Below are 19,589 nucleotides of genomic sequence, written 5' to 3'. Positions count from 1 at the left end.
CTGCACACTTTGGGCTCTTGCTTCTTGTTCGTCTGAGAAACGAAACCTATCACCCGCTTTTTTTTTTTTTTTTTTTTTTTTTTTTTTTTATCTTTTTTTTTTTATTATTGTTTTTATTCATTAAATGCTCAATTGTCGCTCTACAAAACTAATTGGCATCAGGAATGATCGGTTCCTGAGAGGTCTGGTTTTCACCTAGGAACTGGGAATCGGACTTGAGGAATCGATTCCCGATTTCCAAAACTGAGGATTTGATCGATGCCCCATGGAATCGGTCTAGTTCGGTTCCTGGGCGGACTAATAAAAACGGTGGCAACAAATCAATGCAGTATCGTCAGATCAGTGGTTAATGTATGTTTGCAAATTAAACGCGTTTGATGTTGTCAAATCAGTGTAGTATCGCCATGTCAGTGTTCTAGCTCTCAAGGGTTCTATTCTCTAGTCGCCGTGGAAGCACGATCACCGTCATCCTATACCTGCTTTATTCAGTAACCACGGTATGGCATTTGTTCATGAACACACATCAAAACAATCAGCTGAGGGTTTGCGTTGTGAAGAAAGGATTATGGCCTTCTTTAGTTTTCTAGTGTTTTTTTTTAGTGTCGAGACCAAGGAAGGACCAACCCGCGCACTGTACAGATTCCAGCGACCCTAGGACTAGAGACTGGCCCAGTCCCCCTTGGGAACCGGACCAGGGCCGGCCGGGTTGGGTCGGTCATGGGCCTGGACCGACCCAAGATGGGCCGAGAGTTGATGCCGGGCCCAGTTGAGCTCTCTCCTCGATGGGCCGATCCCTGCGCGCTTTGACTCTTCAAACGCGACACTTCTTCTTCCTTCTGACATTTCTCGATCTCCAAAGCCGACAAAAACAGTGTCCACAGGCCCCACCCACCGCACTAATCTCCGCGGTCCCTCCCTGTGCAACCCAACCAGAGGATAAGATAAGCCCCGCCCTGAATCCCCCGCCCTCCTCACCACCGCCCCCCATTCCTACCTCCGCCTCCGCCGGCGATGGGCCAGTCGCCGTCCTCGACGGCCTCCGTACTCGTCCGCCGCGGCCCCGACCCCGACCCCGACCTCGACCTCGACCTCGGCGGCCGCTCGGCTTCCAAGTCGAAGGCCGTGATCTGGCCGGTGCCCGGGGAGGCCGCCGGCGAGTGCGCCGCCCCCGATCTCTCCGTGTCCGTGTCCGTGTCCATCTCCGATCTCCCCGACGAGTGCCTGGCCTGCGTCTTCCAGTACCTTGGCTCCGGCGACCGGAGCCGGTGCTCCCTCGTGTGCCGCCGCTGGCTCACGATCGAAGGCCAGAGCCGCCACAGGCTCGCCCTCAATGCCCAGTCGGAGCTGCTGGACTCGGTCCCGGCGCTGTTCGCGCGATTCGATGCGGTCACGAAGCTCGCGCTCAAGTGCGACCGCAAGTCGCTGAGCATCGGCGACGACGCGCTCGTGCTGATCTCGCTCAAGTGCAGGAAACTCACGCGCCTCAAGCTGCGGGGCTGCCGCGAGCTCACCGACACGGGGATCGCGGTCTTCGCGAGCAATTGCCGGGGGCTGAGGAAGCTCTCCTGCGGATCTTGCGCGTTCGGAGCCAAAGGCATGAACGCCGTGATCGATCACTGTGCCTCGCTCGAAGAGCTGTCCGTGAAGCGGCTCCGGAGCCCCGCCGATGGAGCTGCGACGGACCCGATTGGGCCCGGCGCGGCGGCGGCTTCCCTGAAAACGATTTGCTTGAAGGAGCTTTACAATGGGCAGTGCTTCGGTCCGCTGATCATCGGCTCCAAGAATTTGAGGACGTTGAAGCTGGTGAAGTGTTACGGAGACTGGGACACGGTGCTCCAAGTTATGGTGCAGAGGGTCGCGAAGATAGTGGAGATCCACCTGGAGAGGATCCAGGTAAGCGATTTCGGCATCGCCTCGCTGTCTAATTGCTCGGATCTTGAGATACTGCATCTGTTGAAGACGCCGCAGTGTACGAACTTAGGGCTCGTATCGGTCGCCGAACGTTGTAAGTTATTGAGGAAGCTCCACATTGATGGACTGAAGCTGAACCGCATTGGCGACGATGGTTTGATTGCCGTCGCGAAGCATTGCCCTAATCTGCAAGAGCTCGTTCTTATCGGGGTCAATCCTACGGAATCGAGCTTGGATTTGCTAGGATCTAACTGCGGCACGCTAGAGAGGCTGGCGTTTTGCAGTAGCGATACGGTCGGAGACCCTGAGATTGTGTGCATCGCGGCTAGATGTATGGTACTCAAGAAGCTTTGCATCAAGAATTGCCCTGTTTCGGATGAAGGAATGAAAGCATTAGCCTCCGGTTGCCCTAACTTGGTGAAGCTGAAGGTTAAGAAGTGCGGTGGAGTGACTTCTGAGGGTGCACATTGGTTAAGAGCGAGGAGGGAATCGCTTGCGTTGAATTTGGACTCCAGTGATCAAGAACAGGTAGACGCGTTCGCCAGTGATGGCGTAGTAGAAGAAAATCATGTGGAGTTTCCACCCGTACCTAGCCGAACAGCCAGCGCTAATATTGCATCGTCGAGTGGCACCAGTCGGTCATCTTCCTTTAAAGCAAGGTTGGGCAGTTTGAGCGGAAAGAGTTTGATGGCATGCGCATTCAGAAGATGGTCAAGTGGCGGTGGCGGTGGCGGTGGCGGTGGCGGTAAAGACTCCTAAAACAAGATCTTAGGGGAATCTCCGAACAGTCGGGGTAAACCAATGACTGTCCCTCGGCACATCAAATTTGAATTGTTGACTTCATGGGTCCGAAGGTTTTGAACTTCGATCTTCAGATGATCAGCTTCATGCCATCACCGACTGTCGTCCCAACACGCACAAACCTGTTCTAATTGGTGTCGGTCCTACAAAATCGTGCCCGAGTTTGCTGGAATTGAATTGCCCGAGTTTGCTGGAATTGAATTGCCCGAGTTTAGAGCGGTTTGGCAATCGATGGTTAGTGATACCATTCACTCCGCTAAATGTACAGCTCTAGAGAACTTTTGTATCCGAAAATTTCCCGGTTTCAATTAGGTGTAGAAGCACTAGTCAGCTGTTGCCCGAGCTTGCTGATAGCGAAGCTCAAAAGGTATAGACTGTTGTGTGGAGTGACTAGTGAGATGCAGTTTGTGAGGAATGCTCTTGTTTGAAATTTGATGCTCTAAATTCGAAGGGAATCGTCTTTGATTTATCGCCCGTTGCTGGCCCACCGGTATCCATTCGCGAGTGGCTCGTCGCATTATCCTCTCGCTACTCGAGGTTAATTCAGTCCGGCGGCTTGCAAGTCGGGAGATGGTAGTGATTTAGATACTGGCGTGAAAATTGGCGTGGGATATGATTAACTGGTACCAGGGGTCGTGACTTTTTAAATCGAAATTATCGGTCGGCTTATAATCCGATCTTTTGGAAACCGGGAATAATTAGATTCGCGAGTCTGTAGACCTAGTATTCACTTATGTGTGGTTTCCTACGATTTCTCATCGACTCGTTCCGGTTTTGATTCGGGCGTGGTGCTTGGTCAGGATCTGTTCCTTGGAACGGCGATTGACAAAGGAAAGAGGTACTTCTGTTACCTAGCTGTTTTCGATTGACATAATCTGTGTGGTTACTTCATGGTCTCAGTAAAGCGCTCGGCATAACATGAAGTGACCACTTTTGCATCCCAGGACTGCGTGGGTCCTGGAAAGGCGTGGTCAGAATGTAACGTGTATCTTGTGTCGAGGTTTTGGAGCGGTCAGCCTGAAAAAGCTGTGCAGCAATGTTTACTTCCTAACGGGCTTCTGCATGTTTTTGATTCCTTCGTATGTCAGCGAGGCTCGAGTGTTCTCGCCGGCGAGAGCTCCGCCGTTTACTGTAGGCTGGGTTTTGGGAGGCGTCGATCGTCTGTTTGGTTGTTGGTAAGTTTCGCTTGCTGATTTTTGCCGAGCGAACTCTAGTCGCAAAATTCCGACGCACCAAGAATAACGACCCTCTTTCATTTTCCTCGAAACAAAAGGCGCTCAAGCAAGTTTTTTTCGAGCTCGGTGACCAGTTGAGTAGACAGTGACGTGGTCTTTCAGGGGAGCGCCTATTAACTTCCCCTCATCGGCGTCTTAGCTCAACGTGTTCATAGGCAAATCCCCGACGAGTCTCGAGGCGTGCGCGTCGCGATGCGGACTTGCACGGCTTTTGGTCAGGCGACTGATGTTTCCGAGCATGTTGAATCAGGTGGTGTGGGAGTAAAGCTGTTGGGTTCTGTAAAAAGGGGGAAGTGATCGGGACCTCACAGCAACACCGGCTTTTGCTTCAAAGCAAAATCGAATCTCGTTTTCCACGTTAAAGGCGCGAGCCGTTAGTCAAAAATTGGGGGAGCCACTTCCATCTAAAACCCCCACCCTCTATGCGAAGTGCGAGACAAGTCACGCGTCGAAAGTGAACGTGGAAGCTGCTTCGATGCGCGCCTTCGATCCGAATTTTTCTTCGTAATACTCACGCTTCTTTCCAACTGGGTCCGTCCTCCTCCTTTTTCTGGCTTTCGTTTGTTCCTTTCTTTAGTTCACTTTTTGGGGGTCCAAAGTCCCCGTCGGAAAAGGGGAAAAGAAGAAGAAGATAAGGAAAAGAAAAGTTGCGATGGAGCGAGCATATTCTTAATCGAACAAGAACTCGATATATACGAATGTCAATTCAGTCCCTAACTTTTCGATTTTGTCAGTTTGATCTTAAATCTTTGCGCGAAATTTCAATGTAGCTCTTCCAACAACGTAGTTCTCGAATGGCAGTCAAATTTCCCCATTTTCTCTCCTAACTCGTGATTAGCATTGCCCGAGTTAGGTGAGGAGATGTCCACGTATGGGTCAAGGGAGACGTCTTTGAAAAGGGGACTTGCCTAATTTTCAGGTCATTGCCTCCTCCACGTACATCTCAAAGCCACCAGAATGGCCAGTTGTCTTCGTCGAAACTTCCATGGACCAACGGCTTTAAACGCCATCCCCGTCCTTGTTCTCAAACGTAAATCGACACATCCATGGATTCTTCTTACAATCTACGTAAGTGATGATGCAATGAACTAGGAAGCACGAGCAGGGTAGATCCGGATGGACTCAATTGGCAAAACGTGAAAAGGTTTATGGCTCAATCGGCACAATTAAAATATTTAGAACCGAATCGACAAAAAATGCAATAAATTTAGTATCTTTTGAACAATTTTCCTGTTTTCGTCTGTTCTCTGTCATTGTCCTTCGTTCTCCTCGTTTTACGCGCTGGGTATCAATTAAGTTTTTAACTTTGTTAGCTTTCTCTTAGCATGCAAACCAAGGAAAGATCCCGTGTCCGGACACTGTATCCAAACCAGAGATAAGACTTTCGAATTAGCCGACTGCGTTTTAAACTACGTATCCATTCGAGAAACTATTGCTCTTAAAATTGTAACATTGGTACATCCTGCCCTCATTTTCCTTCCGTACTTTTTTTTTTCTGTTTTTTCATTACTTTCTCTTCGAGTTCCACCAATTACCAACTCACCTTAGGATTTAATGACGATTTTGGTTGATTTGGAAGGACTTCGCTAGAGAGTAAGAGTAGTTGAGCCCCCTTTTTCTGTCATATTTTCCGGCCTTCGTTCTTGAGATTCTCTCGTTGTAACGTAATAGAGAGTGACCCCAAGTTTAGTCCAAAGACTTCTAAACGTCACGGATATGTTCCATCCCAACCACCAAAACATTAAAAAAAAAAACAAGAATTAGAGAAGAAAAAGAATAGAAAACGACATTAATAATCTCTGAATTTTGGCCGAATATGCAATGTCGTCCTCAAACTTTTAATTCGTTCAATGCGATCTTTAGACTGCTTTTAAATGTTTAATGTAGTGCTTCCGTTTGATCAAACAAGAGAGAGAATCGCAAGTCCCTGCACTATTGCAAAATGTGCAATCTAATCCTTAAAATTTCAATTTCTCCGATTCAGCCCATCAACTTTCCATAACAAAGTCAAGTCAAATATGTCTTTCGGTACTATACACAAGTTTTGATAATTACGCTACTGTCCAGATTCTAGAATATCTTTTCATTTCAATCCATATCCCGAATCAATGAAACTATTCTATCTTTTCATTACCCGTTTTACTTTTCTGATTTTTTTATTATTTATATTACAATGATTTCATATTTTAGCTTTACTGATAGAAAGATAAAATCTCTTTTGGTGTACAAAGAGAGAACCACCAACGGGAGATAGGAGCGCAAAATAGAGACTCGAAAGCATCCCACACCAAAAGGACTTATATGGCAACCCCATGTCAAGGTTCACCCAACCTATGCTCGACTACTTGGGCAGAATCGTTTCACAGTGGAAATAGTTAACTGGAGTGGTTTGGCCACGATCACGATACAATGCGATCTACGTGTTACTTTCGATCGGGATAAGAAGCCGAATTCTACATACTAAGAATGGAATGGTAGACAACTTTCGGTTCGCGTATGAATACCTGTCCATACTCATCAAGACCCCCGACCACCTATTCGTCCTTCGATCCAAGAAAAGAAGCTAGATATCTGAGATACACTTCACCAGGATGACGATTCACCTCAACGGGCTATTTGATCGAACCGGAACATACACGAGAAGTACCTGCTCGAGCTGCAAAGAGCAGAAGCCCGCTTGCTACTTCACTTTCTTCTCTCCTTTTTCTTCGTGCGACTTGCGGTATATCATTATCTGACTCAGGATGGTGCCATTCGTCACCACAGTTCGCAGCGAGCCCAAAACAACTGCAGCATAAATGAGGACAGAGAAGTTGACAGGATCCATGAGAAACAAGGAAATAGCTGAACAGGCTGTGGCAGATGCAAAAATAGAAAAGGGGGTGCTTAGTGAAACCGAAAAAAACAGTGTGCTGACTGTCACATTGACCGCGTCAAATCGGTTAGAAGACTATTTTAGAATGTCCATCATTTTGGCTGCATTGACATGGTGGTTCATGTTTGTCTGCACCAAGCTCATTGTTCAGATATTGGTTGTGTTCCTCAGTTTTCCTCAAGGCATTTCATTCAAGGAGTCCCTTATATTAGCCACTCAGGTGGACAGGTAGAGAAAAGGAAGGATCAAATTCTGATCTCCCTGAAGGGAAAACAGAGTAATTTGACCGTATAGAAGCAAACTAAAGCGAAGTCAACTTTAAGGCCATTGCTTCCATAGCGATTTTGCTACAGAAGCAAAAGCAAATCATGACTCCTTTAAGAAATGTTAGACGCAAAGAGTAGCAGAACTTTTCGAGTCCCAGGGAAGCCTGACCTATAATGAAACCTTCGTATTTTTGTGGATCTTCAAAAGCAAAATTTCTTAAAATGAGAAGCATAAGGGAGAAAAGAGAGGGTTACCGCTCGTTGGGGCTTTTTCTTGTATGCTGGTGAACACTCTTGCTGCCATAAAGGAGGAATTCGAAAATGTCCCTTTAGATTCAAAAAGTTAATTATGTCACACAGTGTAGAGCTATTCAACAAGCAGTCTGAACTCACCAAGGGAACCTCCAAAATTCATGAAAATTGTCAAGAAGCTAAGTTGCCCGGTACTCTTGGTCTGCTCAGCAAGAAGTTACTATTAGAATCACAACAAACACAGTGAAGTATTCTAATGGTAAGAGGATGGCAAGATTAAAAGTGCAAAAATATCATAATGGGGCAGCTCAACGACGCACAGTGAAGCCATTAACCCCTTCAAAATATTATGACCGAAAAAAGATACACCCAATTTATCGCATGCTCATTACTGAAAAGGCCAAAACTCTAAGTAGAAGAGTGAGTCCTACCAGGAGAATCCTTGAGAATTCACATGTCTAGTTAATTAACCCCCTAATCAAATGCAACCAAAAACAAAAAGGCGAGGAAAATAACAGCTAAGCTAATTCTCATGGCTCCACTAATATAGAAAATCGATTAACTAAGGAAAAGAGAGCTGAACTTGGATGCAAGTTTCCAACCATCCTGGTTATTTCATTTGGAATGATAATCAAATCCTATATCTTCACTATCTCAAGATGAAGAGATGCCCTTTAAAACACTCTATGGTAATCCAAAACAGAAGAAGCACCACAGTTTCCTTGAACCAGGATTAACTAGCATTCTTCAACTCGAAGTGAATTTACAGCCAAAACAGAAAACTTACAGTGAAATTTTTCCATATTTGTGGAACTCTGGCACAGAAGAATATTGCATGCTGGCATGCCTGTGTTTGAGGATTCCAGTTTCATGTTAAGTTAAAATCATATAGGTGAATCTCAGAAGGGGAATACATTGAAAAATACATATACATGACGAAAGTATAACGAGAACAATGGGAAAAGGAAATGAACACGATCAGACAGTAGAAGAAGACTGCAAAGTGACAAAAGAATTTGATACTCACATATAAAGCTTCAAAAAGAACAGGATCAACTTTACCAGATAAAATTGTCGGTGCCAAAGCAAAGTACCTGGATGACAACACGTTAAGGAAAAATTTTGAAAGGAAAAATTTTGAAAAATCTAATCATCAGGGAAAATCAAAGACAAGGCCATTTAGGAAAAGACACTTCTGCTGGCAAAGGAAGAGGATACAGGAGCGTCTTGGTCCATGTCTTGGTCCCCAGAGGTTGTGAGTAATAATATATTACAGCAACCAGAATTATAGCTGTGAATTGTGAACATCAAATTAACTTGTAGTGTCATCACGTAACAGGATATTTAGTTTCACGCAAGAAAAGTAAACAGCAGTCATTCCATTAAAATATCTAACAGCAGTAGATGGAAACACATCCATTTCGAGAGCAGAATATATCACTCGTTAAAACCAAGTTCTACTCCTAGGGTCAATGCACAGCATTATGAATACAATAAGCAATTTTTAGTTAATATGAGCAGTAGAATAGTTTGTGCTCCCGGAAAAGTTCATCCTACAAGAGTTGTCCTTGGACATAGTTGCCACTTTGATTAAGTACACGATCAAAAAGCAATAGTATGAGATACTAAGTAATCGACAGAGCTACCTAACGTTTCATTTACTTAAGTTGCAGTTTAATCTGCTTTAACTTATGAGCTCAAGATAGATAAATTGATGACTTAAAGGTGAACCCTTCAACTACTGCTTTCCCTGAAAAGAGGCACTGAAGATGGCAAGGAAGCCACACTTCCAATAATTGTCACATAATCAGGCGTCTACGTTCACTGAGGCTAAATGGGAGAAAAACCGATTGATTGTTCGGTTTAAGAAAACTGTCAAGTGCCTGTAGCAAGAAGTGTTAGGCAGTTTTTTTCCCAGTTTTTGGGAAATGAAATGAAGTTATCCAGAAGGCTAAAGACTTAAAGTTTTCTGAACCTCCAAACCAAAATGAGAAGAAAATTAGTGTTCTAAGATTATGAATGACTCTCTCAAAGCTAGGCAGAGTCTCCATGAAAATGAGAGCAAACATCATGAAGAAATGCGACGTGGTGGAACTCAACGCACTAAGTGGAACTCCCGGAATTTGGAAGATTGTCCAGAACCAAACAATCTCTAAGCTTCCTCAAATGGCTCCACATAGTAACATACATTGGATCAGAAGAAACACCAGCTCGCCATAAGCAGAAAAGTGAAGCCCTTTGTGGAGGCAATACGCCAAAGCGATTGTGTAGCCGACCACGTCAAGCTCGAAGGATAACATACTGAGCCCCCTTGCACTCCCGTGCTTCACAATCTTCAATATCTGCGGTTGCCAAAGCAAGATTCCGCGACCAACATTACTGAAAGAGCTGTAATATATCAACCTTCAAGCAAACCCAAATTTCTAAATCCAAACGATCCGGCGCTCTAACGCCATTGGGCTAGAGTTCCCATCATGTCGGAAAGTGCCAAAGTCAAACCATTCTAAAAAAAATCCGTTCTTTTCGTTGGATTGCTCGTGCAAACCATGGAAACAGAACTGCCCGATGTTCGTTACCGATCACGACGAACGAGACGCCATGTGGGTTCTCGTTTTTCATTACAACAAGAAAGAAAGCGACGAGACATACCTGCGGGAGCTTGACGGTGGTCGAAGCAGCGATGAGGCAGTACCCGACGAGCTTCGACAGCAGAGGCAAGACGCAGTCGTCCCTGTCCGGGGCTCTGCCGTCGCGCAGGGATTCGAGGGCGCAGGTGAAGTCGATCCCGAGCAGCGCCATCCCTTGCGCGCGTGGACGCGAATGGACTTTGGATCGAACTGAACTGCCGGGGGAAAGTGCAGCAGATCGGGGGGACAAAGCGGAGGGTGTTCGCAAGTGGCCGGAGATTTTTCTAACTCGTTTTCCTTTTTCCTCGTTCGGAACGTGCTCAGAAGTGGACAAGACATGTGAGCTTTTTCACGTATGGCGAGGAATACGTGTAACTGGCGCCGGCAACTTTCGGCCTTACTTGCTTGTATAGAGCATTATTTAAACTGCCGAACCACGTGAGTCCGCCGTCTCCAATTACTTTTTTTGCTGTTTATTTCTTGTTCGAATCGTTTTGATCTTATTTGGGTTCCGATTGTGCGTACAGTTTGCGTGTGATGTCGATGCGTAAGAGAGAACTACGGTCGCCGCTTCTCTCGGTCACCTCACGCTTCTTAGTTTCTGACCATTTAGAAGTTCATTGTGCTGCAGCAAGTTGACATGGGATTTTGAGATTGACAAAAAGATTCAGAAGAGAACATACTAATGCTTGGCCCAAGGGAACAGATTTGATCATCATGTCACGAAAGTTCAGTTGAATTGACGAAACTGAAGGGAAAGAAAAGTAGAAGAAAAGAGGAAAATGCAAATCGTTCACATGCTTCCAGTAATTTAATGGAGTTTGCTGTTGCGCGATTGATCAAGGTCTATCTTTGAACTGAGTTGACCAGTTGCTGATCAGTACGGCGGAGGCGGGTAAATTCCAGCTGCTGGACCTGCATCGTTGCGGGGAAGTCCATCAAGCTTCAATTAGACATATGAATGAGCGAGAATCCATTAGGCTTCTGTCCGTAGATGGATGCGACTCTTGACATCCTCCATTCGCAAGTTCAAACAATCCGAAGGCATGACAATTTGCAGGTACGCAGAACTCTCATCCTATCCAAAAAGGCAATTGAAATAGGGAAGATTTAGATTTACCTGGAGGGTAACAGGTCGCAGCTGGAGGCGGATACTGTGGAGGATAACCTGCAGGAGCGCAGGGCGGATACTGTGGAGGATAACCTGCAGGAGCGAAAGTGGGATAACCGGCTGGTGGAGGAGGGTAGGCAGGAGGCGGTGGATATGTGCTCGAACTGGGAGGATACGCCGAGTAAGTAGGTGGGGGAGGATATGCAGATGGCGGGTATGTGGTTGAAGCAGGAGGATATGCCGGCACCGCGGTGTATGGTGATGGGGTTGGATAAGGAGATGCAGTTGTTTGGGGGTAAGGCAGGATGCCGGGCATGGTTGGGTTCGGGATTCCGCACGGCGGAGCCGATGGTTTGGCTTTCGTCTTTGATTGCTTGTCACAGATCACGGGAAAGCAGAATTTTGTGATCCTGTTAGTTTCATTGTTCAACGTGCCTATTCATGCAAATGAATGAGAAAAACTAGTCTGTCAACTCCTTGCGTTTTGGTCTTGTAAACAGATCCTTTCAGATCTGTCGAGTACTTTTGCTTTACTCCATCTTATGCAGATTCTCAAGTTAAGTGGGAGAGCGGGCTGTATTGCTTAAAATTGCCTAACCAGTTGATTAGTGCCGAAAAAACACAAACAGCATAATGAACACTTCTGATAGAAGCGCAAAGCTTAGATCTCAGAATGGTTTCTCAGTAATAAGGGTGCATTTGTGTCCTAAGTAAAAGTCATCGTTTTCAGGTTTCTGTGCATGCATTGAGAGAGAGAGAGAGAGAGAGAGAGAGAGAGAGAGAGAGAGAGAGAGGTTACATTAGTAGCCGAATAGTACAATATGAGCCTCACTTCACCGGAGTACCTGGAATCAAGAAAGCAATGCATACATGTGAACTGTGAAGGGTAATAGGGCATGGAAGGGGTTCAGAAAAGCTCATTACCTGCCACATTTATCCTGAATTGGCCATGCAGTGTCATCATAGCCTTGAGACAGAACCTTGTGCAATTGAATCCTGGCAAAAGAACCCCAAAGAAACCACTCACTTCAGGACTAGGTGTCAGGATGAGGTATGTCGTGGTAATATTCACTAGGATTTCAATCTGCTAGGATTTCAATCTGCCGTTTCTCTCTCAGTCTGGTCAAAATAATAGAATTACATGCCCATCACCAAGTACCTTCCAGTGCCAATGAAGTCATCAGCAGAGAGAGTGTTGCTATTCCAAACCATGACATTCAATTCTCGCAGGCCTTCAATGAGGGTGAACACAAATTTCTCCTGGAAGATGGGATTCTTGCCTCCATCTACGCATATCAGAAGCAAGTTCAATCTTTGTGGATGAGAATAAACTACAGACAGTTAGAAATCGGCCTTGAAGCATGAAGTAAAATCGCAAAAACACATAATAAAGATACATTTCTTGCGTTACCTGTACATGTTTTGGTTCGGAATTTGGAGCTAGCGCATTCGAGGCAGACGTAAGGGTCTTGCCTAGAGATCCATTCCTTGTCTTTCAGATTGACGCATCCGACGACTAGCACATGAAACAGAAAAGAAAAACAAGTCGAACCGAAGGTATTTGATAAGCTCACAATGCTGAAAGCAAACAGACGATGGTAACAGAGAATCGAACTCTACCAGTGACCTCCAGAGGCAGCCCTTGGATTCCTGAGATCGACATGATTTCTCTTCGTGCAAACGAAGCAGGGTGATGGCATTTTCGTAGGCCAGCATTTTATAACAGAGGCTTCAAGATGTGATCTCCTGAAAAGAGTTGACCAGGACTTTAGCAATCCCTGATCATCACCAGCTACATACAGTGGGCCCTGATATGATTACATCCAGGTCAAGTCAACCATGTACAAAATCAACGGTACGGATCTCGTTCATTTGGAGCAATTAATCCATGGAAATCGCCTGTTCAAAAGCTGGAAGGGGCATGCAGGAATGAGCAATGGAAGCTGATAAAGAGGCTTCTCTTAAAGATAAATTATCCAATATTCATATGTATCAGTAAATATTCTAAAAAACAAAAATGAAAGTGCATGAACATATGCACATTGCACAGATAATGCACATTATATTTTCTGTAACTTTCTTTATAGTAAAATTGATAAAAGGTATAAAGATGATAATTATTAGGGAGCAAGGCGCCGAAAAAATTGAGTATTGAGATGGTAATGGTATGCCTGGCTAATGCAATGGAGCTTATCTGAATCGGGTTCTCCTAGAACCGTTGACCTGCTAACAGTTTGACCAAAACTTGTTTGATGCAAGTGAAAGTCAAAGTCAAAGGATAAATTGTCATGATCGAAATGCCAACGAAGCTGTGCTGCAATGCAAGATCTCTCCATGTTTGACTCTACCAATTCATTGATTCTTAAGTCATTCATTCCTACTGTACAGTAGTCTGCCCAAAAAAAAAGAAGAAGCAAAAAACAAAAAAAGAAACTGCGCTAAAAAAGAAAATGAAAAAAGAAAATTGCAATTTTGAAATTATGGACGGAAATGCCGATGTCGTTGTTAAATTGCTAGAAAAGCATTTAATAAGAATGTCTCCTGCTCTGTCTAACTTTCTTTTTAGCTATTCGATCTCTAGTAAATGAAGAAACAAATTAGTCTAGAGTGGTTGTCAGCATTAGACACGGACATACTAGTAAAATTAGTGATACGGAGGATTTCTCGAGGATTAATAGTTCGAAAAGCAAAGTAAAGTGATGACATAGCGGTGGGAGACTGATCCTGACGGCTAAAAAGTGTAGGGCGTAACTCCTTATAATTGTGAATCTCTCGGCCTCACCCTTCGTGAGCGGATGAGGCCGGCCATGTGCGCGCCCCGTGAAGTTTATGCGAAATCCGCCGACTTGTGGAGGCCTTACAGAATTTCAGGGGAACGAGAATGTGCTTCTTCACTGTTCAGGTTGTTCTAGCCGATTTATAGCCATCAAACACTCGGATGTCAGAAGTTTTCTTGAATCCTAGTAATGTTGCAGTGGCCCAAGAGGAAGAAGAAAACCAGTGACTCGCATGTTTGGAGATTTCTTAAAGTAGCAGGAAGGTCCAAGACAAATTACAGGAGCGGTTTGGGCTATGTACATGACTCGATCTGAATTAACCAATCGACCCAAGGCCGTTCCTGGCTCAGCCCATTGTCAGGTCTAAAATTACATCATCAGTACAGTGCACCTAAAAATACAGAAAGAGGTCCACGGATCCATTTGTTAGTATTCGGTATTTATTTCCAGTATATCAGTAATGAAGGTATGGCCTGTATTTGTTACAACCTGCAAAATCTACATCTCGTGCTGCACAACTCCCGGTTGACAAAATGCACACTTTCTTGTTCATTGCACAATCTGTCAATCCGTGAAGTGGACAACACCCTATCATCTAGACCGATGCCTCCGAAAGTCATATAGTGTGTTCCCGATTGCCAAAAGACTACTGTTGGAGAGCCTTTTCTTTCAAATGAAAAAGAAGCTTTAATTAGCCTGCACAATCTATACACTTTCGAGATAGACGCGACCGTACAGATTGCATTTAAGGCGAAGCCTTGAACCACCTTCGTCTCTTAAATACTTGTTGAGACTGGTTCCATAAACTTTTGAGCTACTCTTCCAAAGAGAGAGGGATATCGTTTTTGCTCGATTTCACGAGGGTGTCCAAATTAAACTTAGGCATGAACTTTGAAACAATATTTTAATTTATGCTCTTGAGTCAACCAAATATGTCATATTAACCTGCCATCTGAGGTTCAAGATTTGCCATCTTTAGGGAAATCCATTGTCGGCTAGGACTTCATTAGAATAATGTGACCGTGAGGGGCACTTTCCACGATGTGATGAAGAGGCACTGTTTTCCATTTCCTTCCTCGATAGGGCTCGTTCCCAAGTAGGCCAATCCAAAGAACAGACAATAAATATGGATATGAAGAGTTCATGATGATATGTGTGAACGAATGTGGTTCTTGCATGAGCCAACCAATAGGAGTCTAAGGAGGTCAGAATCTTCTATCCGAAGGGATAAGGGAGAGGCGAAACAGAGAGGGCCATGCCAATGCCATTGGAGGTGATTGCTGTTCCAGAAAGGAAGAGTAAGGAGGGGTGCATGATGGGCTTTTCTCTTTTATCTCGTAGCTGTCAATCAGTTTTCGTTTGTGGTGGCTTCAAGGAAAAGTCCGAACCTGGACAGCATAGTACTCCTCACAAAGCAGGGTTCATCTTCTGTGTCCTCTTTTGCATTATGTATGTATGATCGGTTGCTGCTGAACATTCAATCTGGCTCTGGGTCTAGGAGGGTTGTTAAGATTAGGAGAACTAGGAGAGTTTAGTACAAGAAAGCATAGTACAATGGCCAGTTGCATTTATTTAGGCCAATGCCTTGCGGGTTCTTAGGGTGTGTTTGGTTCAGCTTTCCCAATGGGCTTTCGGACTCCAAAGCCCTTTGGAGAAATGCTGGAGTGTTTGGCAACCCTTGTCAAGTGGCTTTAGGCTAAATGCTGCCCTTGGGAAAGCTGAAAACCCAATGATGTTATGGGCTTACAATATTTGGCCGAATGCTGAAACTCGTTTTTTCTTCCAAAACTATCCTCACCAATTATTAAATTTTCTGGTTTTGCCCCTTATTGTTACTGTTCGTCTTCTTTACGGGAGGGCGATCGGCGAGGCTAGATCGGGCTGCAAGAGGCCAGCGAGGGGCTGGCGAGGTCGTGCGATCCAGTCGATTGTTGCCCAAGAGTCTCGAGTCACTAAGTTATTTCTTGGCCAGAAGTCGTAATGAAATAATAAGGCCTAACCAAGCAAAGCTTCACAGCCAAAGAGCCTCAAGAGTTCATTATTCTAGGAACTGACATCAACTCTCTCACTTTGATTAGGGTTTGATGGAATTTGAGGAACGGAGGAGGGTATTCCCCTCTTGTCTGACCAAGCATCCAAACAAGAAGAGGCATGATTGAGACTTGACACATGGTTTTGGGTAGAACGCGTATGGTTGGGATAAATATTGCATAGACTTGTTTTATAAATGACCCAACAAGCGTAACATAATCGATTATTGTATAAGCAAGTGTGGATCTTAATACCTCATAGATCATGATTTTAATTGGGTAATGTTTAATTAGAAAGGGAATTAAGAAGGGATTCGAACAATTATGAGAGAAAAATAATAAAGAAACGAAATGGAGGAAGTGTTTTTTGGATGCAGACGAGACAACGGAAATAGAAAAAATGGATTAGGATTTAGGATTTTTGATGTCCTTTGATGGAATATGATTTTGTTTTTGGTGGAATGGATTATGACTTTAATGTCGTTTTGTGCACTTATAAATTAAAGGGGTCAAAACTATAAAAAAAAAACAACCCTAAATTATATTCATTGTGACACCATTAGGTCCAATACCGCAATTTTTTTTTCCAATCACGTAAAACTCTAAATCATGTCTATTGTGACACTAATACCCCAAATTTTATTTTGTGTCAACAAAGGCCCCTGAACTATGCCCATTGTAATACCAATATATTTAACTTAACCCCCAAACTTGTACTGGTATGACAAAAACACCCAGTGGCCAATAGCACAAGTTTGGAAGTATTGGTCACATGGAAAAAAGTTTGGGATATTGGTATTATAGTTGGCAAAGTTTAGAGTTTTTAGTGGTAGACGGAGGGCATTTTTTGCCACAGCGATACAAATTTAGATAATCGTGACGCGGTAAAAGTTTTGGGATATCGGTTTTGCAATGAACAAAATTTATTTTTTGGTAATAGATGGAGGGTATTTTTGTCACAAATTTGGGAGTTTGGTGATATAGAAAAGAAATTTTGTGTTATTGGTGTCGCATTAGGTATAATTTAGGATTTCGGGTAATAATTTTTCTAAATTAAAATTCCATAAAAGAATAAATGGGAAAGAAAAAAAATTTATAAATAGTAGGACGAATTTGAAGGGAACCAAGTCCACATAAAATTAACCGCATCAAATCCCACTTCATCCTTTCTTTTCTGTACCCTTGGTCACCTTCCTTCCAAACAAGATGATACGTGTAAAATCCTCTCGCTTTCCTCTCGATCACCTTTACCAATAATATTCTTGATTGGAGTAAACTTCCTCTTTCAAAAATTGGTGGATTCATGTAAAAAGAATGCACGAGTAGGTGATCGAGAAAATTACCAAAAAAGTTATAAACCTACTCTTTTACCAATTGAGTTCTAAACTTTTTTATTGTGCCAATTGAGTCAAAATTATTTTCACGTTTTGCCAACTGAATCCATTCGGCCTATTTTGACCGAAAAATTACTAACATGGATGTCGATCTTGCCAGGTAGGACAGCTGGCACTAATATGGATATTTTTAATAATAATTTGAAAATTTTCTTCTTTTTTTTCATTTCTACTGTTCTTTCTGGGTTTTGGAGTGAGGGCTGGTGAGGGTTGCCCCATGGATGAGGGTCGTGATGCCCTCATTGGCCACTAGGCGAGGGTGAGGGTCATGATGCCCTTGCTGACCAAAGCAAGGGCACGCGAGCCCTCGCTTAAATCTAGCAACGGCTGCCGGCCCTCACTCCAAAACTCATAAAAGAAAAAAAAAAGGTAAAGGAAAGGAAAAAAATAAAAATTTCAAAAAATTATTAAAATATTATTAAAAATATCTATGTCAGCGCTGATATACCATGTAAAATAATCGGCATCCATGTTAGCAATTTCCAGTCAAAATTGACTAAATAGATTCAATTGGCAAATCGTAAAAATGTTTAAAATTCAATTTGCACAATTAGAAGTCTTAGAACCGAATTGGCAAAAGTACAATAAATTTAGAACTTTTTTGATAATTTTCCTGTAGGTGATCTATTGTAAGCTACCAGAGTACTAACCCTAACAAACACCATTGATCTCTATCGAAAATTGTTGAGCCACCATGTTGTTGTAGCCACTGTATTGCGGCCCCTCATCACCGCCGTCTCTCTCTCTCTCTCAACCGCCACCGAAATCCATCTACCTCAACCGTCTGGCAGCCACCGCCTTCAAGCTCCGTAGATGGTAGTGCCGAGCTCCTACTTGTCGATGGAGCACACATTGCCCGGATCTAGGTTGATCTGAACAAATTTGGCAGAGTTGCCTAGATCGATGGTGGATGGGTAGTGTTAGAATTTAAAGTTACTACAGTGATATTAACATGTAGAATGCCCAATTGAAAAACTAAAAACCAAGTTGGAGGAAATAGGTCCCTCCAAATTTGAACCGCAGAATCCCTAATCTAGTAGAATCGTCTATGTCAAAATTGGGATTTAAGACCTCACGACCTCGAAGTTACTAAGCAAAAGAAAACGTCGACACGATTGATAAATTTATGAGTTCAAGATGTATTGTAATAGTTCTTGATCGATCCAACTTTACTCTTTAAGATCCATCCACATTTTAATTGGGGATAGGTGCAACGAAGTCTTAAAACTTGTCACGAAAGTGCAATTGAATCCTAAAACTTTCAAAAAGTGTAATTAAATCCTAAAACTTATCAAGCCGATGCAATCAAATCCTAAAAATTGTTAACATTTTCCTTTTGTCAAGTTGAATGGAGTTAATGAAAGGACTTGATTGCACAAACTTAACAAGTTTTAGAACATGATTGTACTTTTTGAAAGTTTTAGGACATTTTCGTGATAAGTTTTAGAGTTTTTAATACAGTTTTTTCTTTTAATTGCATTTTGACCTTGTACATGACACTTAATTCGTATCTTCTGCATCATGCCCCTTCCACAACATGTTCACAAACACAATCAATTGACCAATTCAAGTAGTTTTGGTCAATCAAGCTATTGGACCCAAATCACTGTACTAACTTTACGCTCCTCGCACGTGAGCTGGATGACAAAAGAGTGCAAAACTGATCTTTACGTAGGCAAGCATCGTGGAAGCCCACGAAAGATTGAAAGCACATAGACTGGTGAAAGTTAATTTTGAGATTGCACCGGATATTTCTGCATCGATACTACCTCGAAAATCAACAGCCAACCTCTTGGTCAATAAAGCTCATTGCACTGTACACCACTATAATCTAGGATCTCCAACATCAACATGGATATGTTGGGTCTAAAGTATTAACCTCAAGATATGCAATGCAAGGCCAACAAACGCAATACAACATGGTACACACACACACTCTCGTACGGCCGGTGCTGTGGACCAAGTGTTTTATGGCGCTTTCTTAATTGCCAAGAGGACCGATGAGGACCACCTTTCCTTTCTTCTCAGAGAAAGGGGACAAAGCCCCACCACCCTGTACACATTTCAATGGATCTTTAGGAGTTGGTTTTGGTTTTCTTTGATACAAGATCGTTGTACTTCTCTCTTACATGTTCAGAACAACTTATTCGTTGAAATTAAAGCATGTTGGGTGAAGCTCGTTGCCATGTTTGGTGCACCCATTTATGCTGCAACATGAAAATGTACGGTCCGCAAACCGGTTTTGTGGTTTGCGGGTGAGGGAGTAATTGTTAGGGGGGGGGGGGGGAATTAAGCGATCAGTCCTAAATT

General features: G+C 43.6%; 3 protein-coding genes and 1 long non-coding RNA gene across 8 annotated transcripts in view; 2 read left to right on the top strand and 2 right to left on the bottom strand.

Moving 5' to 3' along the window:
* The first annotated feature begins 911 nt into the window (after window positions 1-911).
* Window positions 912-19,589, top strand: part of LOC115685625 (F-box protein At1g47056-like) — an 86,994-nt gene continuing 68,316 nt past the window's right edge. Inside the window, exon 1 of the mRNA XM_056311391.1 lies at window positions 912-2,644. Within this exon, the coding sequence (XP_056167366.1) occupies window positions 1,012-2,644 (1,633 nt within the window). The 5' untranslated portion in view covers window positions 912-1,011. The remainder of the gene's footprint in view (window positions 2,645-19,589) is intronic.
* Window positions 6,406-10,267, bottom strand: LOC115685602 (mannose-P-dolichol utilization defect 1 protein homolog 2-like). 2 transcript variants are annotated; one of them, XM_030610682.2, is made up of 8 exons: window positions 9,990-10,265; window positions 9,529-9,682; window positions 8,559-8,631; window positions 8,368-8,434; window positions 8,128-8,187; window positions 7,482-7,542; window positions 7,344-7,385; window positions 6,406-6,734 (listed from the first exon to the last, which is right to left on the bottom strand). In XM_030610682.2, exons 1-8 carry the CDS (start codon window positions 10,137-10,139, stop codon window positions 6,628-6,630), a joined length of 714 nt encoding a protein of 237 aa, XP_030466542.1. In that variant the 5' UTR covers window positions 10,140-10,265; the 3' UTR covers window positions 6,406-6,627. The 2 variants fall into 2 exon arrangements, with proteins under 2 accessions (XP_030466542.1, XP_056167231.1); XM_056311256.1 differs by lacking the exon at window positions 7,344-7,385 and having other exon boundaries at window positions 9,990-10,267.
* Window positions 10,657-12,802, bottom strand: LOC115685667 (leucine-rich repeat extensin-like protein 3). Of its 4 annotated transcripts, XM_030610756.2 has the most exons (8): window positions 12,699-12,802; window positions 12,490-12,594; window positions 12,238-12,364; window positions 12,003-12,074; window positions 11,878-11,923; window positions 11,172-11,451; window positions 11,088-11,135; window positions 10,657-10,882 (listed from the first exon to the last, which is right to left on the bottom strand). In XM_030610756.2, exons 1-8 carry the CDS (start codon window positions 12,739-12,741, stop codon window positions 10,845-10,847), a joined length of 759 nt encoding a protein of 252 aa, XP_030466616.1. In that variant the 5' UTR covers window positions 12,742-12,802; the 3' UTR covers window positions 10,657-10,844. The 4 variants fall into 4 exon arrangements, with proteins under 4 accessions (XP_030466616.1, XP_030466614.1, XP_056167230.1 ...); XM_030610754.2 differs by having other exon boundaries at window positions 11,088-11,451; XM_056311255.1 differs by having other exon boundaries at window positions 11,088-11,451; window positions 12,238-12,358.
* Window positions 10,877-11,551, top strand: LOC130138136 (uncharacterized). Its single transcript, XR_008816546.1, has 2 exons — window positions 10,877-11,027; window positions 11,102-11,551. It is a non-coding gene; the product is annotated as an uncharacterized LOC130138136 (long non-coding RNA).

Source organism: Syzygium oleosum, unplaced genomic scaffold, assembly GCF_021117445.2.
Source record: "Syzygium oleosum isolate NSW1041296 unplaced genomic scaffold, Sole_v2.1 Sole_v2.05, whole genome shotgun sequence".
Classification (NCBI taxonomy): domain Eukaryota; kingdom Viridiplantae; phylum Streptophyta; class Magnoliopsida; order Myrtales; family Myrtaceae; genus Syzygium; species Syzygium oleosum.
The sequence above is the reverse complement of the archived record's forward strand: the minus strand, read 5'-3'. Positions and strand labels throughout refer to the sequence as shown.